The 17,620-nt window shown below is 48.7% G+C and overlaps 2 protein-coding genes across 3 annotated transcripts in view; both read left to right on the forward strand.

Annotated features, from left to right (window-relative positions):
* The window catches only part of IFFO2 (intermediate filament family orphan 2), a 41,143-nt gene extending 34,466 nt beyond the window's left edge, over nt 1–6,677 (forward strand). For both annotated transcript variants that reach the window (XM_071798502.1, XM_065855119.2), the window contains one exon: nt 686–6,677. In XM_071798502.1, the coding sequence (XP_071654603.1) occupies nt 686–791 (106 nt within the window). In that variant the 3' untranslated portion in view covers nt 792–6,677. The remainder of the gene's footprint in view (nt 1–685) is intronic.
* Nucleotides 6,678–7,260: 583 nt separating this feature from the next.
* Nucleotides 7,261–17,414, forward strand: ALDH4A1 (aldehyde dehydrogenase 4 family member A1). Its single transcript, XM_065855331.2, has 15 exons — nt 7,261–7,453; nt 8,162–8,255; nt 8,581–8,673; nt 8,788–8,835; nt 9,193–9,348; nt 9,745–9,894; nt 9,992–10,066; nt 11,726–11,913; nt 12,786–12,859; nt 13,410–13,606; nt 13,995–14,042; nt 14,451–14,603; nt 14,793–14,914; nt 15,288–15,406; nt 16,989–17,414. Exons 1-15 carry the CDS (start codon nt 7,419–7,421, stop codon nt 17,099–17,101), a joined length of 1,665 nt encoding a protein of 554 aa, XP_065711403.1. The 5' UTR covers nt 7,261–7,418; the 3' UTR covers nt 17,102–17,414.
* The last annotated feature ends 206 nt before the right edge of the window (nt 17,415–17,620 follow it).

Consider the following 17,620-nt stretch of genomic DNA (forward strand, 5'->3'; position numbering starts at 1 on the left):
TTTCATGCCAAAGGCCAGAGTATCATTTTACCCTAAAGCTTTGTCCTTCCAATAATCTTGTTTAATTCAGAGCCAAATACCAGTCTTAAAAGGAGCCCTATACCAATGTGTAGGTTCCTACACACAGTAACACCTTTAAGGATTTGACAATGTTGCTAAAAGCAGGGAACTCTAACTTGGACTGACGTTTAGTCTTAACATCATAGATCTAGAACTCTTACAAAAGCCCACATTAAATCTTGACTGCAGACTCAGATGAGGGATTTGGGTTTTAATTCTCTCACGTGTTAAGAACCCTTTACTCTGGGGGATTTTTCTGCTCTCTTGCTCACCCCCAGTACACCCTCTGTCTTAAGAAGAACAAGAGGAGAAACTTTGGAGTTTTTGAGATTGTATGTAGTGTGGATGAGGAGATGTTTGTTGGACTCAACTTCCATTTCCCCATCCATAAATCTAGGGTGGCCTTTTTGTTTGAATAGGAGAGGGCAGGGCTGGGATAGCAACACATGGGATGCTTAGGTTTACTAATGATACTTCCTGTAAACCCAAAGTTTAATGTTAATAGGGGATACCTTAAATTGTTTTGGGAAGTGAAAGTGGGCGTTTTCTTTAGAGGTTTCTTTTTTAAAAATGACTTTGTCAATGACATTTGTTTGTCTAAAGCTTGCTCTGAATTTGCCTACAGAAATACTCCATCTCCCAGCTCTGTAGCCAGCAGCGACTCAGGAAACACAGATGAAATTCAGGATGAGTTGGACAGAGAGACGGATGTGGAGCCCATGGTCAGCTGATACGAAGTTGGGGCGTTCCAGTGAAAGGGAAGATAGGAGAAAAGATTTAAAAAGCTATACACTGACGTGGGAATAACAAAAAGACTTGTAAGCCCTTGCACGGGGTTTCTAAGGACTCATTCCTACACGCATCCTCACCCCACCCAAGGATTGGTGCTGTACATTTCTATTGTTATACAAATCATAAATGCAGAGTCCTGTAAGAAAACATGGTGTTTTAATTGTGCCTTTGCCCCAAGCTGAGCCACTTGGAGCTCCAGTGGAATATTAATAGCAGATGTTTTTATAAAAAATCTTATTTATAAAAAAATCTGGTAGCAGCAAGAGGATGATGCTGCAAAGGCTCTGGGTATTTCAATAAGCTTATGGTTTTATTGAACTGCTGCACTGATTGGCAAAAGGAACGCTGGCAAAATGAGACACGAAGCCAAGACTATTATGGTACAATTACCAATGTCTGGCAGAACAAAAGAATGCCTCCAAATTGAACTGTAAACATTTAAAAATAATAGTGGGTTTAGAAGAGAGCTTTTAGGATGAAGCAGTTATACAATATTAAAAGGAATGTCTTCACTCCAGCTTTTTTGGGGGAAGGAGTCTTTGGGATTTGTAGGAGCTCTCTGCTAGACTCCAGAATCTGAAGCAGCGAATCTCAGCTCGGTGGCAAAGCGGGGGGACAAAGGAGGGTTCCGTGGGGTGGGACTATCACTGATAAACTACTATGCAAAAAAAAAAAACAACAAAAACTACAAAAAAAGCTCGCCTTATTTATATGGAATGTTTGGTCCCTGCTGGGCTACAGTTATCTCTTGGGGAAAGGAAAGCTAAAAACACATTTGCACATGTTATTATCTGTAGAGCTTCTTTTGAGGAGGAATGTCATATTACAATGCCTTTGTTCCCGGTGATTGGATTACGAGGGGAATCAGCCCTTCAGTTCCCATGTTGGTTTGTATTTTTTTTTCAGGATTTTTTTTCTTTTGAAACCATAGCGTTTGCAGATTTTACTTTGCTGACAGGGAGATAACTCCATTTTATGCTGCTTTCGTGATGTTTAGAGTGGGGTAGTTGAAGCATCGGGATAAACTGACATGTGGTGGTTTAGACGGAGGCTTGAGACGTGACATTGGGAGAGTTCCCAGACCACTGTTCTTCAGAAAAGCTGAACATCGGAAAATACCGTAATCCTTTTTAGGGCGTAGTAACATGAATCCCCAACTACTGCTGCCCCGGAATTAGGGAAGAACAGCCGTGTGCTTTTTCTGTGAGAAGATCTAGGCTTTGTCAATCTTTCTGTATTTTTACACAGGAGAAAGCAGCACCCAAAGTCAGATCACTTGGTGGTATTTGAGGAAACTCTGGCATCATCAAGCTCTTCATGGTTATAATGGGAATTGTAGCACCTCAGCCAGGTAAAAACAGGGTATAAACCTCAGCCAATAATCTTTTTGGTTTGTTTTTTTAGACCAAGATTGAAAGTGTAGTTAATACTGCCTAGAGGTAGCTGTGTAGTTAACTAGACTTGGAATAAATACCAAATGTATTTATTTTCTTTTCCTGCCAGGAAGCTTAGAAACTGCTTTGTAGGAGCAGTGCTAGGACTGGACAGGGAAATACCCGATTTAAGCACCCTCTCAGTGTTATGTAAAGGTAAGCTGGCCAATCTTTTTAGCTTCCTGAGTATTTATTTCCAAGCCTCTCTTATGTATTGATCTGAAACCAGGGCGGTTGCGTTGTAAGCGTACGGCCAGCATAGATCAGCGTTGCTTTCTTCCAAAAAGAGCACAAGTGTCTCAGCAAACAGCACGTTCCCGGGCAGAAATCTGCTCGTTCTCGCACAGCCTGGCGAAGGAACAGGACCTCGGCGGGTTTCTGCTCGCACCGCAGCTGCGGGTACAGTGATACCTTCAGTTTGAGTTGCTTTGGTGCTGCCTGGAGTTTGGTCGCTGTTCAGATCCGGCTGCTCGGACACGGTGGTGCTTTTAGGCCACGTGAATCAAACGGGGCTCCCTGTGGCTTTTCAGATTGAGGAAGGGTACTGGGATGATCCGTCTGGATCCACACTTGGTGGCTTCTGCCCCAGCAAACAGATCCAAGGACATTCTCATGGTTTCCCTACTGATGGCAATACTCAGTGCAGTTACTCACAGAGTAGCTACCAACTTCTTGGTTCTTGGGGTGTGGGTTAGGGGCTTTTTTCAAAGCCTACTTCATCGTGTAAATGTAGATAACTTATCTCTGGAAAAGAAACTTTATTCCAAAGTGCTCGTTCCTATGATTTCTTAAGTGGCCTGAGCGGTAAATGTCACGTTCACCAAGGCTGTGAGTTGGGGCTGGGTGGGTGGGGGTGAGAGATGTGATATATTTTTGAGGGGGCTGGGACTGCATGTTTTCAATCAAGTACTCTTAAGGTTTTCAAGCCTGGATGAACTTCAGCTGCTAATACGTCGTTTCTCAGGAGGCTGAGAAACCATCTGCCAAAGCTGAACGCCTGTAGCGCTTTAGTGACTTTGGTGGGGACACGGTTAAGCCTTGCACAGTGAATCAGCTCCCCTCAATCATTAAATGCTCTTTGGTACTGGATAAACGGAGCAATTTTAAGGGCCGTCCGGCTTAGCTGCTGGTGTTTGGTTATTTTGCTTTGAAACTCAGTGTCCTAGAAAGAAAAAGGCTGAGTATTGTTGAAACAAGGGTTAAGGGTAGGAAGGAATATCCTCAGTTTGATGGCAAGAGCTGAGCGAGGGAGCAGAAATTCAGCAGTGGGCACAAGCCGGTTGTAACCCATGGTTTATCTCGGAGCCATAATCACAAGGATTATAATGCATATAGGGCTGCGTTTGGTAAGTGTACGGGATGTGGGTCCATAGTAGAGGGTAGAGAAATAACGTGTACGGTGGTGATGTGTATGACGGTAAATTACCGTGGTTGTCGGTGTCTTTCTTATAGCTGTATGTAATCCATTTTTAGAGCAGAAAAGGTGGTTTTGTAGTCGGGATCGGGGGTTTATTTTCCTTTAGGACCACGTAGGACTCGGTGGATCAGCCTCTCGGCAGTTGTGAGGGTTGGTCCTCCACCATTGCCCTGGGAGGACTTGGGTTTCGTTTCAAGCGATGCTGCTGATCCAGCTGCCAGCGCTCCCGTTCTGTTGCGTTTAAGTACAAACCAGATCAAAAGCTTGCCAGACAAAAAAAGGTGAAAATGCTGGAAATGATTTTGATGACCTCTTTCCCTTCCCTTCGTAAAGCTGTAAATACTTTATTTTCGTTTTCTATTCTTAATGCGGTGTCATATTGACACTTTTTTAGACGTACAATCAGAAAATCCTCCTCATTCTTTCTCATTTTTTAAAAGGGGTTTTCAAGGAAGCAAATTTTTTTGCTTGTTAGCAGTGTAATAACAGATCCAATTCCTAACATGGGTTTGTACAAAAAAACATGTTTTCAGTAAACAAACGGCAGTCGCTTTTGTGGATGCATGTTGTGAAAAAATGTCCAAAGAATAATGTGGTACAAATGATTTTGTTTTCAAAGACTTAGTAATTATCATAGTTCACACAATGACAAACACAAAAAGCTTTTACAAAAATGCGTCGGGAGCGGGGGGGAACGTAGTGAAACTCATCTAAGCTAAATGTGTAATCTATTTATAAAAAACACACTATATATTCTATTTTTATTAGAGGTTTTTAAAGTGCAAACAGAACTCTGGTAGCAAACGCGATTATTCCCTTGTAAAGTATCTTCGGGACTCCAAATTCTCCAACGGTTTCAAGCGACAACACAAATAACAGAGCAGGTTTGGCTGCAGAATGCTCGCCCATCGCTTCCTCAGAGCGGGAGGGGAGCAAAACAGGTTCACGGCTTTGCTGCCACTGCACAATTGTTGCTGTTTCCCCTGTTTTGCGGTTTTTGGGTTGTTTTTATCCTCATTCTGCTGGAGAGGGTAAGGACACAACCTTAAAATCTGCCCCAAAGAGCATTTGTGGTTTACCTGCTTGGAAGAGAAATTATCATCATCTACACTGCTCTAAATTGGAATTAGCCTGATGAAACAACATAAATCAGAATCGTGCCTGCATATAGATCTAAAGCTACTTCTAATATGAAATTATTACTTATTTTTTTGGCATAACCATTCCTGCCAGCAAAAATACCAGCGGCGATGGGCGGGTGCTCGCAGCCTTGGCCACATGAAACAGATTGCCTTGTGTTTCCCTCTGGAAAAACAGGGAAAATGGTTTGTGTTGGAGCACACGAGGTAACGAATTGCACCACCGGGATGCCTCTGTTTCACATTTTAGAGCGGAATGTTTAAATGTTTGTCACAGCAAAATGAAGAACTGGTGGTAATAACACCCCGATGAGGATTTTCCACGTTTGGCTTTAGGACGTCTGGTATTTTATTCGTTTGCAGGGGGCCAGGACTTGGTTGCAGGGGAACACCCGGGTTTTTAAAGTATTTGCTTTCAGTGTTAAGTCACCCAAATCCTTTATTTTGTTTTTCCCAGCTTTTAGTAGAATGTAACTTCTGTCAGTTTAAGTGAGAAATTGCCAATAACGGCAACACGTAGTATCCTGGTGTTAATAATGTTGGTTTTAGGGGTGAACTAGAGACACTGCCTGCCAAATTCTGAATTCACTGAACCCAAGTCTTGGCAGAGCAGTGAAGAAACACTCGATTATTTCTTTTTGTCTGTTTTTGTGTGTAGTTCGGTGTCTTAAGCCCCTTCCGCCTTGGCGGGAGCCTCTCCAAGCTTCTCTTTTGAAGAAGCAGCAAATCGTGTGTAAGAAGCGGGTACCTGATGCTTCTAGAAATCACAATTCCCTCCTCATTTGGGGCAGTCCAGCAGCAAAGCGCTTCTGTAAAGCACAGGGGGTGCTCGTAGGTCTGGCCGGCTCCATTTATGGAGGAAATAATGATTTTAATACTTCAAATAAACGCTGGGGTGGTTGAAACCTGTGTTATTTCTATGGCAGAACACCCCGGTACCCCCGTGCCACAATCCCTGCGCAGATTTCAGCTGAAATCTCTTCCGTATTAGTGTTGAGGATGATGACAATCTCGATCACCAAACACACCTCTTGTGTAACGTGGTTTCACCAAAAGGACACGTAATTGAGCCCTTCGAACACCTTCCCTGCGGCTAAAGTGTACGTAGCTGTTCTGCCAAAATCAATTATTTATTAATTAACGCGTCCAAGTGGAGGGTATTGATGATTCTTTCCCCACGCTGTGTTACTTCTTGTCGGTTCCTCTTAGGTCATGTAAGAGTTTCTTTTATACACATGAAAACAGACTACTGATCAGTGTGGAAATGAACCTGTTTACCGTACTGTTGTAAATATTGTGCTTTATATTCTGTATATTAGCTTATTTTAAAGAAAACAAAGAAAAAAGACTGTACTGATGATGCTATTTGATCTCTGGTGAGGAAAGGACGAAGGATGAACCAGTTTGCTCTGGAGCAGAGATGTAAATCGATGTTTCTCTGTGGGTGGAATTTGCAAGCAGACCAAAGGGTCCATGTATTTTGGGGGATGGAATTTAATCCCCTTTAGCCGGGGCACCGAGAACCACCCGCAGCGCGAGCCAGAACCATTCGCACTTCCAGCAGATTATCTCCATTTCCCTTTTTTTAGTGCCAAAACCAGCTCCACCGCCCCTTCCAGGTCTGCTCCTCATACTGCGCTCCGCGCTCCCGTCCGTCCGTCTGTCCATCCTCTGCCCTGCTGTCCCTCCGGAGCCGTTCATCCTTCGGCGCTCGGCCCATCGGGACCCCATCCCGCGACGGGGGGAGCGGGAGCTGGTGATGAAAACGGGTCATGGTCCTTTTCTGGTTACAAGGAAACAAAAAAAAAATATAATAAATACCAAACTCCTGGTGAATGGCTCTGTGTGCGTTAATTCTTGGGTCGGAAAACACCTTTAACTGCTTGTGCATTTGGAGCTTGGGTTGGGGGAACCTTCCTCTGGGCTGGGCAGGAGGTTCGGGCCCCTAAAATACCCCAAACGCCCCTAAAAATTCGTCTCTTCCAGCTGCAACTCTTAAAGTGCCGATATCCTTTCTGCAAATAAATACAACCAATCGCAAACCAGCCTCCTGCCCGGGGCCGGGCCCCGTTTTGGGTTAAAATCCTCCTTTATTGCTAATTGTTAGTTGCTAAGGGGAAGCGCAGCAGCCGCCTCAGCTCCTGTTTCTCTTTCTCCCCTCGCAGGTTTCGATCCCGGAGCCGCCGCCGAGGCCGGAGCCGCCGCCGGAGCCTCCTCCTTCGGGTGGGTGGGCGGTTCGCTTTGCGCTTAATTACTGGGGCTGTTTTAATTATTTTCAGCTCATTCCAGCACTCCGCCCCTTCCCACGTGCTGCGGCGCGCGGCCGCGCCGTTGGCCGGGCGCAACCACCGCGACAGCGGGACGGGGGGGAGGGGGAGGGACTGGCGAGGCCACCCCATTCCCTACCCACGGGAGGGGGGGAGGACACGCCCCCCAGAGAGTGCACGAGTGTGGGGTGGCTCCGGGAGCAACCCGCTTCCCTCTCTGTTTTCTTTATTAATTTGTTTTACGTTCTTGTCTTAATCCCCTCCCCGTGTTTGGGAGCGGCCGTTGGACGCGGAGCGCGGCGGGGCCGGGATGTGGCGAGCGCTGCGGGGGCTGCGCGGCCGCGGGTGAGTGCGTGTCCCTGTGTCCCCCGTCCGCTCCTCCTGTCCCCCTGCGCTCCCCTTCCCCGGGGACACACACACCCAACCCCACCAAACCCCCGTTCCTGCCGCGTTCCCACGCCTGGCGGCGCGGGTGGGAGCCCGGGGGGTCCCTTTGCGTTGCCTTTGTTCGCTTTTGCTGCTCCAGCCCCCCCGTACTTCTTACCGAGCACCTTCTTTGCTTCCACCCGCTGTTCTTTCTCCACTTCTTTGCACTTTTTTTCCCCTTTTTCCCCTTTTTTTTTTGGGGGGGAGGCCAAATTGCTGAGATGGGCAATTTAATGCTGGAGCGGGGTTGGGAAATGCACAGCCCTAGCTGCCCAAGGTCCAGCTGCTCGCTGGACCGTGCCAGGCCCTGGACTTTGCCAGGGGAGCCAACCAGCTCGATTCGGAGCTTGCTTTCTGCGTAGTCCCTTGAAAATTCCTCTTCCAGCACCTTTTTCAGAGCAAAGAGAAGGGAGAGCTGGATGGGAGCCGTGTCCAGGCTTGGTTCTTGGCTCTGCCATCATCACCCGATGGGTGGGATGACAGATACCGTGGTGCTGTGCCTGGGCTCGCGTAGCTGGTTTGGCCAAGGAGCGCAACGTAAACCAATAAAATACGTTATTGGAGCTGGGGTGTGGAGAGGAGGAGGAAAACAAGGAGAATTTCAGTGTCTGTGTTGCTCTCTCGCAGGCGGCGATGGCAGCACCGCGCGGCCATCGAGGTGACCAACGAGCCCATCCTCGAGTTTAAGCCAGGGAGCCCCGAGCGAGCAGCAGTTCAGAAGGTACCGCCGCGGGGGATTGGGATTTTGGGGGGGTTTTAAGATCCTAGTTTGTACTTCTGGTGCTGCACAGCAGCCCCAGGCTCTTTCCTGGGCCGCAGCTCCTTCCTTTTGGGACAGTTGGGGTTGTTCCTCCTGTCCCCATCCCTCCAGCCACGGGCATCCCGTGCGCAGGGGACAGAAGGACGCCTGTCCCCAGGTGTCCCTTTGTGGGGGAGGATGGATGGATGGATGGATGGATGGATGGAGGGGGGTGGCTGGCGGAGCTCTGTATGTGCAGCTCCCACCATAATGCTTTTTTCCTCCTCATCCTCCTCCTCTCACTCAGGCGCTCGCCGACCTGAAGGGCAAGACAGAAGCCATCCCCTGCGTGATCGGGGGCGAAGAGGTGTGGACACCGACCGTGCGGTACCAGCTGTCGGTGAGTTTGGGGGAAAACTCTTATTTAACAAGTGAAAACAGAACAGGAGGATGTACCCCGGAGGAGGGAGCTCTGTCAGACCGATGACTACAGGGGCTTTTCTTCTCTTTTCAGCCATTTAACCATGCGCACAAGGTGGCCAAGTATTGCTATGCCGACAAGGTGAGTACACCTCACTGCTTTCCTCTTCCTGTTCTATTGTCTGTTTGTTTTGGGGGGTAGTGGCAGCGTTTCGCCAAGCTGTATCTCAAAAGGTTGCAAACCTTGCAGCGCGATGCCCTTGGAGATTGCTGGTGAGAAATCTGGATGAAACACAAATGGCTGCTCAGATTCTGAACAGGGAGGCTCCAGGGGTCACTGTTGGCTCTTCTGGGGATCTTGGAATAAAATGGTACCAGGAGCTGCAAATCTGGGATTGTGATGGGAAAATGGTTCCTGTGGTTTGTGCCTGGAGCTGGGTGGTGACGTGACGATGACGTGGTGAGTTCCTCCTTATTCCTTTCCCCTTTTCTTCCGCAGGAGCTCATTAACAAAGCCATTAACGCTGCCTTGGCAGCCAGGAAAGAATGGGACCTGAAACCTGTCCAGGACCGAGCCCAGATCTTCCTGAAAGCAGCTGACATGCTGAGCGGCCCCAGGCGAGCGGAGGTGCTGGCCAAAACCATGGTCGGGCAGGTAAGGGGGATGCAGGATTGACATTTGGGGTGAATAGGAGGGAATTTGGGGAACCAGGAGCTGAGGAAGCGCGGCAGGAAGAGCTGCCGAGGGATGTTTTTGGCTGTGAGTCTTTGAACTCAATAGGAGCAGAAATGGGCTGCAATTATCAGGGTTTTCCTTGCAACATGGGAAAGGGGAGGCTCTGCAGGGGTGGACGCGATGTCCCCTGGCACAAGCACAAGCTGCGTTTGTCTCCGCTCGGTGCCAAGGAGCTGTGGTGGGATGCTGGCTCAAAACATGGTCCACCGCATGCAACATGCTGCACCTCACATTGCTGCATCCCCCAAAAACCCTCCGCTTAGTGCTTTTATTTGATGTGTTAGTGCCTTTATTTGACACGACCTCTCCCCACAGGGTAAAACAGTCATCCAGGCAGAAATCGATGCCGCTGTGGAGCTGATTGACTTCTTCCGATTCAACGCCAAGTACGCGCTGGAGCTGGAGAACGACCAGCCCATCAGCGTGGACGTCAGCACCAACAGCATGGTGTACCGGGGGCTGGAGGTGAGGGGCTGCCCGCCGCTTCTCACACTCCCTTTTTTTGCCCAAAACTCCCTGTTTTTGCGGACACCCACCCATCCCTTTCCTCTCCTCCCCGCAGGGTTTTGTGGCGGCCGTCTCGCCCTTCAACTTCACAGCCATCGGTGGCAACCTGGCCGGAGCTCCGGCGTTGATGGTGAGTGTCGCGGTGGTTTGGGAAAGCCAGGGATGGGGAGGACAGGCCGCAGAAAGGCTGGGAAGGGGGATCCGCTCTCCCCAAGGCTGCGGTTGGCCTGGTTTGGCATCCACAAGGAGCACATTCAGCCCTCCTGGTACTCTGGTGCTGTTCAATAGGTCACACCTGGGCTCCTGCCTCTGCTCATCCTTCAGTCAGCTGCCTTGCAATTAGGCACAGCTGTCTTTAATTACAAGAAGGCATTCTAGTGGCTGGATTTTAGACCCGTTTGCTGATGGACAGGTGGGGTGAGGAGGAGTTGAAAAAGGCAGAACTGCCCACACCTGCTCTTGGGGGTTGGTTATTGTTCAGAATAAAGGTGTCTTTTTGCTTCTAGGCTGAGTTTTAAGTCAAGAGAAGGTGAAGGTGCTGCAGGGAGATGTGAATAGAGAGCGGGGTTTTGTTTCTCTGCGTGGTGCTTGCTCTGTGAATGAGGCTTCAGGTGCTGTTGTGCCCCAAAAGTGCAGTTGGTTTGTAATTGCTCAGGTTCCCCCTGGAGGACGCTTTTTGGGTACAGCGGGTGCGTTAGGGCCATGGTTGGAGAGAGCAGGGCATGTCCCTGGCATTGAAATAGGAGATGAGATCCAAGGATCCATTCCAAGGGTGGGTAAAGAGCATTTCTGTACATGTGCCCGTTGAGCACAGGGAGCACCTGCCTTTGCAGGGTGGGTTTTGGGGAGGGGCTGGAATAACCTGATGAATTTGGGACAGGATTAATGAATGTTGCACCAAGGGGGGAAAAAAAAGGAGGCTGGTGGCACAGAGCCAAAGGGGTGGGAGCCTCCAGCAGCGCTCGAGCCCTGTGTTTTCCAGCCAGTTGTGCTGTTTGCTTGTGCATGATTAATCCGGGCCGGAGGTTTTGTGTCAGTGCTTTGGCCGGTACAAACACCCGCTGGGTTGCGTGGCAGCGGTGACGGGACTCGCGATTGTCGTAAGCACGTTTCTTAGCGGTGACGTCCCGTTTCCCGAGATATAAAGCAGGTGTGGGTTCTGTGGCTCCTCTGAGGGAAGGGAAAACTGTGTCCCTGGTAAGGGGGAGTGTGAGTCTGGCACAGCGACCCAGGGTGTGAAAGGGGAGAACAGGAGCTGAGGGGAGACCTTCTGATCTCTGAACTGCCTGAAAGGAGCTTGGAGCCAGGGGGGTCGGGCTCTGCTCCCCAGGAACAAGCGCCAGGAGCAGAGGAAACGGCCTCAAGTTGCGCCAGGGGAGGTTGAGGTTGGATCTGGGAACAATTTCTTCCCCAAAGGGCTGTGGGGCATTGGAACAGGCTGCCCAGGGCAGCGCTGGAGTCACCATCCCTGGAGGGCTGGACAGACGGACATGAGGTTCTCAGGACATGGGGCAGTACCAGAACGGTTGGACTTGATAATCTTAAAGATTTTTTCCATCCAAAATGATTCTATGATTCTATGAATTTGTGCTTTGAGCTGGCCAGGCCCATCACAGCCCTTTTCACAACCAGTGCTGGGGCACAAGTCAGCTGTGAATCACCCGGCGGTGCCGTTGCTCAGGTCCCCTCCACCGCAGGCTGCGGGCCAGGCTTTTGCTGGAGCATTTAAGCCTTGCACAGCCGTGTGCTTAAGCCTTTTCTCCCGTGCTGACTTTCTCCTCTCCCACAGGGAAACGTGGTCCTGTGGAAGCCCAGCGACACCGCCGTGCTCTCCAACTACGCCATTTACAAGGTCCTGCTGGAAGCTGGGCTCCCTCCCAATGTCGTGCAGTTCGTGCCGGCGGACGGGCCCGTCTTCGGGGACACTGTCACCAGCTCCGAGCACTTCTGCGGGCTCAATTTCACCGGCAGCGTCCCGTACGTTGGGAAGGGGAGCGATTTGGGGGAACGAGAGCGAGGAACCGCTGGCTGGGATGATGCCAAGTGCTCGTCTGCGGGTCCTTTGATCACATAGGACAGCGTTGAGTAGTGCAGCAGGCAAACAACCGGCTATCCTCACCCGATGACATTAAAGTAGGGTGTAAACTAATTGAAAAAATGTCTAACCAGTGTTTTTTTGCTGCACAGAGCGGGTTTAATGGCAGGGTGTTTCTGTCGCTAAACTCAAGGCACAGAGAGTAGCTGAAGCTGCGTGTGACAGTGCCCTGTCTCCCAGGGATGCTGCCATTTGGCTCCAGGAACCACAGAGCGACGCCAGCCCCACCGAGATTTGCAAACCTGCTCGTTAGGGTGCGTTAGTGATGCTGAGGGCCCCGGCAGCCCGTAACAGGCTATTGAACCTGGGGACCCCGCTCCACCGACCATGGACATGGTCGGATGAACATTGTGCTTTAGCGGTGGGAAGCTCATAAATTAGTATTAGCGGCTGTGCCTCCTGCTGGGAGGTTATTAGCATTTTTATTGTTTTCCAGCCAAGGGGTTTGTCACAGTAAGGACCGAAAGGAAGGGGCGAAAGAACATAAACTTCTGCTGGATGCTCACTCCTGTGTCTTCACTGCAACAGCTGCTTATTTTAAAAACTGTTGTGTAGTGCCATTGCCTTAATACCTATGGTTTCATTGTCAGCATCTCCTTTTCTGCTTGTAGGGCATCCCTTGTTTTGGGGAGGGACGCAGGGGTTTGCTGGGGTCCCCTTCAGCACGTCACATCACCCAGATGTGCCTTGAAACCAAGTGCTACCACTGTGCAAAGACACAAACGCACTCAGCAGCTCCTCCTTTCTCTTCCAGGACTTTCAAGCGGCTCTGGAAGCAGGTATCCGAAAACCTGGATCGCTACCGCAATTTCCCACGCCTGGCCGGAGGTAACGGCTGCATCTTGCACCTTTTTGGGGGGTGGGTTAGTTTCTCCTGTCCTTGGGGAGAAGCTGAAATGGTGGCCAGGATTCCTCTCCTTGTGAGCAGAGAGCAAATGACACAGTATATTTTGTCCTCTCCAGTATGGAATGGGCTTTTATGGTGGGGAACTGGCACTTGGGTGGGAGGTGATGATGCTCTGGGGTTGCGGAGCCTCCACACTAAGTTTGGGAACTTGGGTCGGTCCCTTTCCCACCAGTTCTGTACATCTGCTCCAGCTCCAGGGTTAGAATCATATTAATAGAATCATTTTGGTTGGAAAAGACCCTCAAGTCCAACTGCTAACCCAACACTGGCACTAAACTGTGTCCTTAAGAACCTCATCTACACGTGGGTTGTGCTCCCCGGGATGTGGCACTGTCCCTGTTTCCCAAAAAACAGACGGGGCTGCCTGAACCCCTTGCAAGGGACCTGGCCATAGTTTCTGCTTTCCGGAGGCGGTGCAGCCCTGACAACTCCTCATTTCCCTCTTTTTTTCTCCCTTTCTCCAACACCAAGAGTGCGGTGGGAAGAATTTCCACCTGGTGCACAGCTCAGCCGACGTGTCCAGCGTAGTGAACGGGACCCTGCGCTCGGCCTTCGAGTACGGCGGCCAAAAATGCTCGGCTTGCTCTCGTCTCTACGCCCCGGACTCGCTGTGGCCCCAGATCAAAGAGAAGCTGCTGGAGGAGCACGGGAAGATCAAAGTGGGAGACGTGAGCGGAGCTGCCGGGCTGCTGAAGGGCTTTGCGGCTCAGCGGGTGGTTGATGGGATTAGAGACTGCGGTAACTGGCTACTAATTCCTATTGAACCGAGCTTTTTATCCACTGGTTCTCCGCACCGCCGCCCCTCCGTGGGTCCCCCCCTCCCGCTTCATCTTTTTTTTGAGTGATTAGAAATTAACTTGTAGCCAGTGTCTGCAGGAAGGATTGTGTAAGTCACTGAATACTGCAGACTAATTGAAAAGGGGGGAGCTCGAGCTGAGTTGCGTTTGGAGCCAGGGGGGGAAATGTAATTTTGGGAATCTAAGCTCCTCCTAATTTCAGAGTTAGCTTTTTTGGCATAGTGTGTACTTATATTGTCGCCTTTTTGGCTTCCCACAGCCTGCCCAGGACTTTGGGACGTTTTTCTCGGCGGTGATTGATGACAAGGTGAGTTCACCTCTCCCAGGGCAAGAAGGTAACACCACCCGGCTTAGTAAGTGTTAAGTTAAATGGGTTTTTATTGCTTAGAGCAAAGTAGGAATATCAGAGCTGAGTTAGCTGATGATCCTCATAGCAAAGTGTAACTATCAGAGATGGATTAGAGGTGAATATCAGCCCTCTTTTGCACCCTCCTGGAGCATTGCATGGCTCAGTCACTGCCCCTCTTGAAAATGGGTTATTTTGCAGAAAAACTATCTCAGACCTAAGGTTCAGAGTGTCTGGGACTGTTTTTCCAGCTCTGCTCACCCCTCTCTAAACTGGAAGAGCAGCGTAGTCCTGAAAGGGATTGCCCAGAACTCCTTTTAGACCCCAAATCCACACTTCTTTTTTAATCATTATTTCCTTTTCTCCCAGTCTTTTGCACGGATCAAGAGATGGCTGGAGCACGCTAAGAAGTCGCCCAACCTCACCATCCTGGCGGGAGGCGGCTGTGACGACAGCGTCGGGTATTTCGTCGATCCCTGCATCGTGGAGAGCAAAGACCCACAGGATCCCATCATGAAAGAGGTGAGAGCAGGAGGGGCCGGGAAAGGAGCAACAGGGACAAAAATCCCCATCCCGAGGCATCTCCTGCGCACCTAGAATTGGTGCAGGTTTGTTTTTTTGCATCGTGGTTTAGCTTAATCAGGTGCTGAAACACCCACTGCTTATTTTTAAAGCACTAAGTGCTGTATATGTATTATTTTTACCGTACAGGAGATTTTTGGCCCCATCCTCACGGTTTACGTCTACCCAGAGAAGCGGTACAAGGAGGTGCTGGATCTCATCGACACCACGTCGCCCTACGGCCTCACGGGGGCAATCTTCGCCCAGGATAAGTGAGTGCCAAAATTGCCGCATCTCAGGAAGGAGAAGATGCTTTTTCCCCTTCTGGGCTGAGCCATCGCTCTCCCTTCTCTCCACAGCCCCATGCTGCGTGGGGAGGGGAAGGGCTTTTAGCCCTCCTTCTGCTGAGGAGGGAAGGGGATGGATCTAAAGTGGGGGTTTTTCAGCCCAAAAATGCTTTTTTGGTGAGAAATTATCCCAAAGGCATCTTCTGGAGCATACGGGAGGCTGCACCCCAAAGCAGGAGGAGGGCTTAGAGTACAGTAACCTCAAAAAGGGACCATCCTTAAGTTATATACAGAAGGGTCGGTATGGGCAGGTGGAGGCCGTTGTGTGGTGCTCAGCGCCGGTTCTGTTCCCGCGCAGGACGATCATCGCCCAGGCCCGGAGCCGCCTGCGCAACGCGGCCGGGAACTTCTACATCAACGACAAGTCGACGGGCGCCGTGGTGGCTCAGCAGCCGTTCGGCGGCTCCCGCGTCTCAGGTGAGGACAAACACCCCCCTGCCGTTCACGGGTCGCCGCATTGGGTTGCTTGGAAATGATGTTTAGGGTCAAGTCCAACCATTAAGCCAAGTCCAGCTCATCTCCGTGAGACGTTTCAGCTGTTCAGCTCATGTCTGGAGAGTGTTTGGGAGAAAATACTTCTAACATAAAAAGATAACGTAGTAACTGGTAAATAACACAACACTTCAGTTACCACTGCAATCTTCTGTGCTATTTCAAGCTAGAATAGTGAAGCCTAAAATAATTCCCATGTGTGCACTGACACAGAACCGTAATACACAAAGTATTATTATAAGGTTACAATGTAATGAGGGAGGGAAAGCGGCTTTGCAAGGGGTAGAAGGGCTTTTCTAAAGTCTTTAGGCACAATTCTTTGCAATCTTGTAAGAGCTGTCAGAATGTTGCAAAGTAATGATGACGTTACCCGTGTATTTGGAAAGTCTGTTTATTTTTATTGGAATAGAAGTATATTTAATGCACTCCTATATAATATTTTTCCTTCTGAATTGGTGGAAGATTATTTTTCTCCTACATCATACGTGATTACATACATTGTACATAATATGTACTTATTCTAGGTAAGTATATATGCACACATCTGTATATGTGTGTGTGTATAGATACAGACAGATATACATATGTATTGTATCTGTATATATACACATATGTATAGTATTATGTATTTCTATATACATATAAAATACTCGTGTATGTATGATGGTATGTCTATGTGTATATATACATACATATACACACTATATAGATATGTACTGTAGGTATACATATATGTGTGTGTATATATACATATATGTGTATATGTATGTATGCGTATATAATATACACATATGTATATATATGCACACATGTATATATATGTATGAGATATACATATATGTGTGTATATATCATGTATATATGTATAGGTATATATATACACACACATATGTATTATATATATGTATGTGTATATATATATATTATATAATAAATGAGATGTGTATATGATATATATCGTATATATCCATATGAATATATATGATATATATGGTATATATGATGTGTATATATATGAGATATCTCATATATATCCACATGGATATATATATCTCATATTTGATATATATGTTTTTATATATTTATATATTTTATATTTATATATGTATATATCTCACATATATATATATATGAGATAGAGACAGATATATATATATATGTCATATATATATATATATGAGATATAATATATATACTTACCTAAGTTGTCTGGGCTCTCGGGATGTCCGGTCACCAGCAGTTCCGCAGCACCACTGATGTGCCATTGCCACTTTCTCAAGAGGCGCAGGGATCGCAGACACTTTGCACAGATCCGTGCGGCAGAGAACAGAGAAAACACTCCCAGTCCATAAAACTCTTCAGAGTTCTTTCGGTTCACTCCCCCCTCAACCAACAAGCGAACGGTTTTTGAAGTGAACTGTATTTGTCACCTGCGCTGAGCCGCGTCTGGCAAGTCCCTCGTCCTCCATCTCCTGGTCACCGCTGTTTCTTTTCTCCTTCGGCACAGGCACTAACGACAAACCTGGGGGTCCCCACTACATCCTGCGCTGGACGTCGCCCCAGGCCGTCAAAGAGACGCACGTGCCGCTGACCGACTGGCGCTACGCGTACATGCAGTGACACCCGTGCTGCGTGCAGTGACACCCGCCCTACGTGTACGTGCAGTGACACCTGTACTATGCGTACATGCACTGACACCCGTGCTGCACGTACACGCAGTGACACCTGCGCTATGCGTACGTGCACTGACACAGGTGCTACGTGTACGAGCAGTGACGCCTGCGCCGCTCATCCTCAACGCACATGGTGGCTTCGCAGCTGCAGCCTGCAAATAAAGCACTTAAAACTACTGATCTTTAACCTGATGAGCTTAGGTTTTCTTTTTAAAGAAAAAATAAAGAAAGGAATAATTTTGAGTTAACTGTTTAACAAAGTGTTTGTGGTTTTATGAGCATGCTTCATTAGCGAATGGGGGGGGGTGGGTGCGTTACCTGGACCTGGGTTTCCCTTCTCCTCCCGTTTTGTCCATCCCGAGCCATCCAACGCGGTTCTCTCTGAACGCGGCTGAAAACACTGGAATTAAAGCGTGAGATGGGTATATGTCACCTGTAAAAAGCAAAGTCCTTCTTTTTCTCTTCT

Source organism: Patagioenas fasciata, chromosome 23, assembly GCF_037038585.1.
Source record: "Patagioenas fasciata isolate bPatFas1 chromosome 23, bPatFas1.hap1, whole genome shotgun sequence".
Classification (NCBI taxonomy): Eukaryota; Metazoa; Chordata; class Aves; order Columbiformes; family Columbidae; genus Patagioenas; species Patagioenas fasciata.